Genomic DNA, 7,450 nt, shown 5'->3' with positions numbered 1-7,450 from the left:
GGGTGTCCTTGTATACCCCAACAGCGGGGTCCCTGCACCCCCCAGGAGCGGCGTCCCTGCACCCCCTGACGGGGGGTCCCTGAATCCCCCTACGAAGGGGGTCCCCGCACCCGGTGACCGGGGTCCCGGCACGACCCGCTCCCCGCTGAGGCCGCGCGCACTCCCGGGACCGGGGATCGGGATGCGGCTGCAGGAGCCACAATGGCGGCGGCGGCGGCCCCGGGGGCCGGGCCGGTCCCGCGGCGGGGCGGGGCGGGGGCGGGAGGGAAATCCCGGGCGACGCGGTGAGCCGCGGCGAGGCGCCGCCCTGCCCGGTATAAAGCGCGGCGAGACGCAACGGATACCGGCCGCCGGGAGACGCGACGCAACGGTGAGGGCGGCGGCGGGGCGGCCCCGTGGGGGGCGGCCGGTAGCTCACGGCCCTTCGCGGGGGGGGGGGTGTGTCACCGGGGGCGCCGGTGCCCGGCTCGGGGGTGGGGAGCGGCGAAAACGCCGCAGCGGGAGCGGGCGGCGGCTCCGCTCCGGTGGCCGCGTCCCCAGCGCGGCGGAGGGAGCGAGGCCGCTGCCGGTAGCGGGGCCGGGGGTGGTCGGGGGAGGGGGGTGAGAACCCCACGGAGCTTCCCCCCCGCCTCCCCGGGCGAGCGCGGAGCCCCGGTCCGGGCTGCGCTCGCCCCCCGGTGGCGGCGGGGCGCGGCCGGGTAGCCCCACCGCGGAGCATCCCCGCCGTCCCGCGGGGGCGGCCGCTCGGCCGTTGGGATCCGGACACCTCCCTTCGTTCCCGGGGGCTCTGGGCTAACCCCCCGCGGCTCATCGGTGTCATGAGCGGGGCGTTCTCTGCGCCTTCCCCCGGGGAGGCACCTGGCGCGGGGTCACGTCGGTTTCTGGCTCCGTCCACCCCCGGGTGTGGGTGCTCCCAGCCCCTCCTGCTCCCCAAGCCTTCTCCCAACTGGTGTAACTGGTCCTGGGTGTTACAGGTGTGTGTGTGTCCCCGGGAGTGCCTTCATCTCCCAGCCCGCCTGGGTGAGGCTTTGATGCAGCTGTGCACCTGCATTGCCTCTGTGCCCCACTCTTGGGGTTCTCCAGCTGGGCAGGAAACCTTGAAGCTCTTGCTTCGGAGGGGCTGCTAAAAGCACCCCCAGCCCCACGGGAGGGGACGGCGACCTGGCCCTGGGCATTCCCTACCTGGTGGCTCCGGTAATCTGGAGCCGTGAGTCAGGGCGAAGCTGTTATCTCAGGGCGTGGGGCTCCGGGGTGGCACCCGGGCCCTGGCGGTGGCCTGAGGATGGGGAGATCGGGTGCCTGACATGGGTGAGGAAGGCCGGAGGGTGCCCGGTCAGGGTGTCGAGACGTGTCCCCTACCTGCCAGGGCTTGCCTGGACATGCTGGGACTTGCCTCGCCATGAGGTCACCCTGTTTATGCGCTCTGACTGCCCGGAGATAGGAAGCTGGATTTCTATTTTTATTCGGGGATGCTCAGTCTGGGTTCGGAGTAGGTCCAGGCAGAGGGTCAGGGTGGCCCCACCAGCTGCTTGCTGGCATGCCATGCCGGTCACCTGCCTGGTAATGGGGCAGAAGTGACCCAGAGGGGATGGGGGTGCTGAATTTGGACAGAAATCCTCCTTGTAGGAGGCTGAGCACCCTATCCCTGGGGAATTTTGAGGGCAAGCCTGGAGACCTGTTGTGGTCTTGGCTTTGGGGGTCCCAGATTGGGTGGGTCACGACAAAGCTGTCTTGCACCCAAGGATTTTATTTGTGTGAAATGCTAAAGCAGATTTGGTGAGCACGGCTGTCCAAGCGGGGTCAAGCCTTGGCTCCGAAAGCCATCAAATCCCAGAGTGTTGGTTGCTTTGCCCTGATAACGAGGTTCCTCGTAACTGTGGGTGGCACGAGGGATCCATTAGCCCCACGCGTGGGTCTGGGTGAGGATGGCTCGGAAGGAAAAGCTTTGCTGCTTACTGTGGAAGGCAAGGGTTTGGGCACCGATTTGAAAAAAAAACCTGAACAAACAAGGTCTTGGCTCTGGTTGCCCAACAGCTTCTTACAGATGAGGGAGGGTGGTTGGTTAACAAAGCGGTCAAGCTCGTGGCATGCTCTTGCAGTTGCTTAAAAGGCTTCCTTGCCACTGGGCCTGGGTTCTTGAGATGAGGAAACTGGCCAGAAAAACATCCTGTTGCTTCAGTTGCCCTTGTGCCTCTGTGGAAGCGGGAGTGCAGCTGGGTTGTGGATGGAGACGGTGGCAGCATCCAGGTGTTGGATGCTCTGCTCTGGCAGGGCTTTACCTGCTGGAGGAGGAATGGGGAACGTCAACATTTACACCTTCCCTGTCCTTCTGCATCGTGCCAGGCTGTGTTTGACCTTGGTCACGCTCAAGCCTCTACCCAAAACACCACTAAAATCCCAGATGTCTGAGCCCCAGACGAGCACTGGCAGATGGAGGTCCCCTCCGCCCTGCCTCATTGCAGAGCCCAACCCAGCTTGTCCCACCTTGGCTACTGTGTGTTTTGCTCTGGTAGCAAATGTTCTGGCCCTTGGGCTTGCTTGGGGCTTGCCCAGCACCCCTGTAACTTGCTCTGTTTTCCTTCCAGCTGCCACGATGCCCCTGTCTCAGAGCAGGGCTGGGCAGATGCCATGCAGCAGCAAGGTGTGCAGGAACCTCTTTGGCCCTGTGGACCACCACCAGCTCCAGAATGACTTTGAGGACCTATTGAGGCAACAGCTGGAAGAAGCTCAGCAGCGCTGGAACTTCGACTTTGAGACGGAGACTCCCTTGGAAGGACATTTCAAGTGGGAGAGGGTCTTCCTGGCTGAGCAGCTACCCCAGGAAGTCCACAGTCTGGTCGAGGCCACTGGCAGTGAGAGCAGGAGCTCCTTGGTCCACAAGGTCCCCTCCAAGGATCATCTTGGCAGGATTTGCCCCGACGGGTCCCAGCAGAGCTCAGAGAGTTACAGGGCTGGTTCCCCACAGAGCTTGAAACGTGGGCAAACCACCATCAAAGGTGAGTGCTGGAGGCTTGGTGTCACTCCACAGATGCTTGGTGGCATTGCTGGTGTCACTGCTTTCCTGGTAGGGACAGATGGAGGAGACTTGGGAGCAAGAACCCTGCCTGGCTCCTGGGCATGGTGAGGGGACCACCCTCCATGCATCTCTGTCCTGGGAGAGCAGAGCCCATCTTCCAAGGGGAAAAGGCTGCAAACTGGGTGCCTTCTGGTTGCTGGGAGTTAGACAGGGGCCTCGCATCAGGCTGGTGGGTCTTGTAGCTGAAGATACCCCAAAATAGTTGGTCATCCTCAGTTCCCATGGCCTGAGCCTGTCCTCTGAGATCAAGGGCTGGGGTGGAAATGGAGGTGAGACTTGCAGAAGGAGATGGTGGAGACCTACAGGCTCCTCTCTCCAGGAACACATGGCTTTGGATGGGTGGCTCTAAAACAGAGTCCACCTTGGCTGGGTTTTGGGGTGCTTCCCTGGGGACACCTCCTGCCCCAGTGCTCCTGGTGGGCTGGAGGCACTTTCCAACCCTCTCTTTCTGTCTTCCAGACTACTACAGCTCCAAGAGGAGGATCGTCCCTGACAAGCCCAAGCCTGACAAGCCCAAGCCGTGACCCGGTGGTGCTCAGCTCTTCTGGCATCAGGGACAGCTGCCGATGCTGACGTGCCCTGGGGGTGTCCATTGCTCTTCTCCCCCACCCTGTACTGTGAGCTGTCTGTGTGAAGCAATGTAGAGTCTGTAGTTCCCTATTTATGAGTAGCTCTGGGGTCTTGAGGGACCTTCACTGTGTGCAATGTATAGGAGTAGCCCCACGGAGGGGATGGAGGAGGACTGAAACGGATCTGGTGGGACAAAAGCATTGCCCTGTCTGTGGAGAAGAAAGTGTGTGTCCTCTGCCCTGCTTTGGTGAGGCCAAGCATCGTCCTTGCACCATCCTGCTGTCCAGCTGTGGTCTTCCCCCTGCCTGTGGGCCGGCCATGGAGCACACTTGTGTCCCAGCCACCTGGTGGCATCAGATATCCTTAAGAGAGGGTAACCCATGTGGATCATAGAGCCCTGGGACAGCCTGACCCCGAGGACACCCCGGTTGCTGGCACATGGTGGTGGCCCTCTTCCCATGAGGATGGACCCAGTGGTGGCAAGCCCTCATCCACGCATGGAAGTGGAGTGATGTGGGGGCTGCTCCTTCCCACGGCTGCTTGGGAGAGGAAATGCTGTTTCCCTGGCCAGCCCTTCCTTCAGGTGACTCATGGTGCTGTCACCCGTCGCAGACGGGCTGCAGATGATGACAAGCCTGCTAGAGGTCCTCAGCCCTGAGCTCATTGTGGGACCAATGCTGCCTGGGAGGCTTTGGGGCTACCCTGGACTCTGTTGACCCAAAACTCCACTACTTTCCCTGTTTTGGGCTTGAGTGGTGCTGTTGGCCCTCCTGTTCCTGCCTCATTCAGTGCTGACCCTGGGCTGGGGACCTGCCTGCATTGGTCATGATGGACTGCTCTAGGAAGGAGTTGTGCTCACCAGCAAGGGCGATGCTGAAAGATGAAATTGTAGCTTTTTTTCCTGGGCTTATGTCTCCTTTGGGGGTGGGGGGAGAGAGAAGGCCCTCACTTGGCTCTGCAGAGCAAGGGGCTTTGGTCGTCTCTGGGATGGGGTCACCAAGGGATGTCCTGGAGTGAAGGGTGCTCGGTCCCCAGTGCTGAAGGATGAGTCCCTGCTCTTGGAAGGCTCAACACTGTCAGGTCTCAGCACTTTCTTGGAGGGTTCATCTCCTGCTCTGCTGGATTTGGGCTCTGGAAACTGGTGCAAGATGTTCCCAGGCAGAAAAGGGATGGAGTTGACCTCCTGCCTTGCACCGTGATGCACTTTGCTGTCGGTGAAGCTGGCAAGCTCCCAGCACTAAATGTTTATTTATAAGGAAAAAAATATAAATGTTATTAAGTCTATGTGGGGGGGGAGAAGGGGAAATACCTGTTTGTCCATTAAATGTTAACCCTGAATAAACACTTGGCTCGTATGAGGGAATTGGTGCTTTGCACCCAAGTGGCTGTGGGAAAGGGGATGTGGCAGCTCTGGGTGACTCCTCTGTGGCATGGAACATCAAAGTGGGGAGCTGGGTGAGGATTGAGAGGGGCAAAACCTCACCACCACCCCATACCCCCCTTCCCTTGGGACATCCTTCTGCTGTGGGCCTGGGTGCAGGATTGGTGCCACTGCTGTGTCCCCATTAGCTGTGGGCAAGCTGGTTGTGTCCCCAGTCCTTCCAAGGGGTCTCAGGTGCCCAGGCTGGTGAGGGTGACCCATGTTGTGGGACAGGGACATCTAAGAGTATGTCTTAGTGGCAAGTCTCGGGTGGGACTGAGATTGGAGCTGCTGGATGCCCAGGCTGAGATCCCCTGGGAGTCAGGGATGCCTCCACCATCTGCTGCTTCCTCCCAGGACTGAGCAAGACTCACCTGCAGGCCGTGAGCTCAAGTTACGGTTAACGTGACAAGTGACCCCTCCCAACCTTGGGGCCACAAAATGGTGATGAGCTTCCAGCAGCTGAAGGAACAGACAGAAACTTGGCATTTTCAGCCCAGTTTTGCTGCTCTTCCATCCCAGCCGCAAGCACAGAGCGAGGATGCCGGGGTTTGAACTGCCACAACAGCCAAGTGGTGCTTCCCCTCCTTTCCCCATTGGATTCAATCCCCTTTTGTTGAGACCTGCCTGGCATCTCCTCAGGGCTGGAAGGACCATTGGTGCTGCGGGGCCGGATTGTGCTCTCCTGCAGTGCCAACCCCAGTGCAGGGCTCTGCAGCTGGAGTCTTGCTGGGCAGAGGGCAGGGATCAACGAGCTCTCCCAGGGATAATTCGGATTTCCTCTCCCAAAAGCATCCTCAGGGAAAGCCATGAATTGGCCTACGAATGCCCGAGCGGAGTGATTGCACCTGAGCTGGCTGCTGCTTCGTTAGGTTAGACGGCAAACGAGCAGGGCTGGGCTGTGGCTCGGTGGGTGTGATGGGTGTGGGCACCTGCGTGGCCGGTTCCCTGCAAGTGATTCAACCAGCTCGGATGGGGAAACAGGCAGGGACCAGCCCCCATCCCACGGTTCCTGCCCCGGGAGCCTGGGCTCCGGCCCACGCTGTGAGCCAGGGGGTGTTAATTCCAGTTAAAACCCAACGATAATAGTTGGTGTTTCCCCGTGTTATTATTTTAAGCTGGTTTTGCTCAGGATCTTTTCCAGTTTCGCAGTCGGAGCGGAGCAAACACGCACATGACCCATCTGGTTCCCCAACCTTCTCGTGGACCGGAGCGGCTCAGCCGGCGGGTTTGGTGCCAGCTCTGAAGCCGAGTTAATAATTCAGGCAGGAGCCCTAAAAACCAAACCCATGAGTGGCACAGCGGAGATCTCCAAATCCTGGGGCCAAAAAGCCTCTGCAGGGGGTGGGGTTCAGGTTTATTCCATCTTTGGAAGGATGTTGTAACCTGTGGGTTATACGTAATGGTGTAGTTTGGGTTATCCAGACTCTTAAAATAAGATTTGCTGTTTCTCCGATGCTTCTCCCCAGCCCCAAACACCCTCCAGCCTTGGGAAGGATGGGGCCTTCTGCTGCGGTTCCTCCGATGCCTTTGCAGAGCTGCTTTGGGATCTGGGGGGGTTCTGGGGGGGACGCTGACCCTCCGGATGGGCCCTTCCCGCACCCCGCTTGCGACGTGGCAAACAGGAAACGTGTGAGCACCGGCAGTTGAGTGTAACCCGCAAACGGAAAAGCGCCTTTGAGTAAGAGAGAAAATGAGCGCTGGGGCGCGGGGCAGCGCGGTGGGCGGCAGCCACGGTCTCCGCACGGGACCGGCGTCCCCCCCGGCCCGGGGAGCCTCGCTGCCCCACACACCCCGAAACTGAGGGTCCCTTTCGGGACACAGGGCAGGTAAGCTTTGCTGCTCCGGGGATAGCTCCTGCATCACCTTCAAAATAGAAAAATCAGGAAAATAAAGGGGTTTTCTCGCTGTCGGGGAGCTGGGGGGGCTTTTTCCCACTGTCCTGGCGGGGGGACTGCAGCTGGGGGCCCTTTTCTGATGGCTGGGAGTGGTGCAGGGTGCTTCAGAGGGGAGGCAGGGCGCTGGCAGTCGGTGATGCCGTGGGGAGGGGGATCCTGCTCAGCCAGGGACACGCGGTTCCCATCCCGGTCCCCCTCCTCATTCCATGCCTCCGTTGGGCCATGGACTCAGCTCACCCCCAGGGCTGGGGCAGGTAACTGGGGGCTTCTCAATGCCTTGAACAACCCCAGCTGCCCCCTCCAAGCTCCTGCTTCCGCTCTCGTAGAGGCTGGGACCACCATAAAGGCACCCGGTTTCTGCCCCTGCCTTGCTGGGTGTCCCCTGGGCTCCAGCGGCTCCTCAAGACCCTCTCGTCTCCATGTCTCACTACCGGATAGTGCTCGTGGGCGCCGGGCTTGAAGGGGAAGGTGATGGTTTTGGGGCCT

The 7,450-nt window shown here is 60.4% G+C and overlaps 1 protein-coding gene across 1 annotated transcript; it reads left to right on the top strand.

Annotated features, from left to right (window-relative positions):
• The first annotated feature begins 316 nt into the window (after window positions 1-316).
• Window positions 317-4,276, top strand: CDKN1A (cyclin dependent kinase inhibitor 1A). The gene is made up of 3 exons (XM_086627249.1): window positions 317-370; window positions 2,586-2,996; window positions 3,536-4,276. The coding sequence occupies exons 2-3, from the start codon at window positions 2,594-2,596 to the stop codon at window positions 3,598-3,600; spliced, it is 468 nt and encodes a 155-aa protein (XP_086483375.1). The 5' UTR covers window positions 317-370; window positions 2,586-2,593; the 3' UTR covers window positions 3,601-4,276.
• Window positions 4,277-7,450: the final 3,174 nt, after the last annotated feature.

This window comes from Tauraco erythrolophus, chromosome 27 (genome assembly GCF_009769465.1).
Source record: "Tauraco erythrolophus isolate bTauEry1 chromosome 27, bTauEry1.pri, whole genome shotgun sequence".
NCBI classification, from domain to species: Eukaryota; Metazoa; Chordata; class Aves; order Musophagiformes; family Musophagidae; genus Tauraco; species Tauraco erythrolophus.
Note: the sequence above shows the minus strand (reverse complement) of the source record. Positions and strands in the feature narration are given on the sequence as shown.

What these genes read in the sequence shown, in the direction of transcription:
- CDKN1A (XM_086627249.1), top strand. Translation starts at nt 2,594, where the DNA reads ATGCCCCTGTCTCAGAGCAGGGCTGGGCAGATGCCATGCAGCAGCAAG. An exon ending in TGGGCAAACCACCATCAAAG is followed by an intron (nt 2,997 to 3,535) that starts GTGAGTGCTGGA and finishes TCTGTCTTCCAG; the next exon opens with ACTACTACAGCTCCAAGAGG.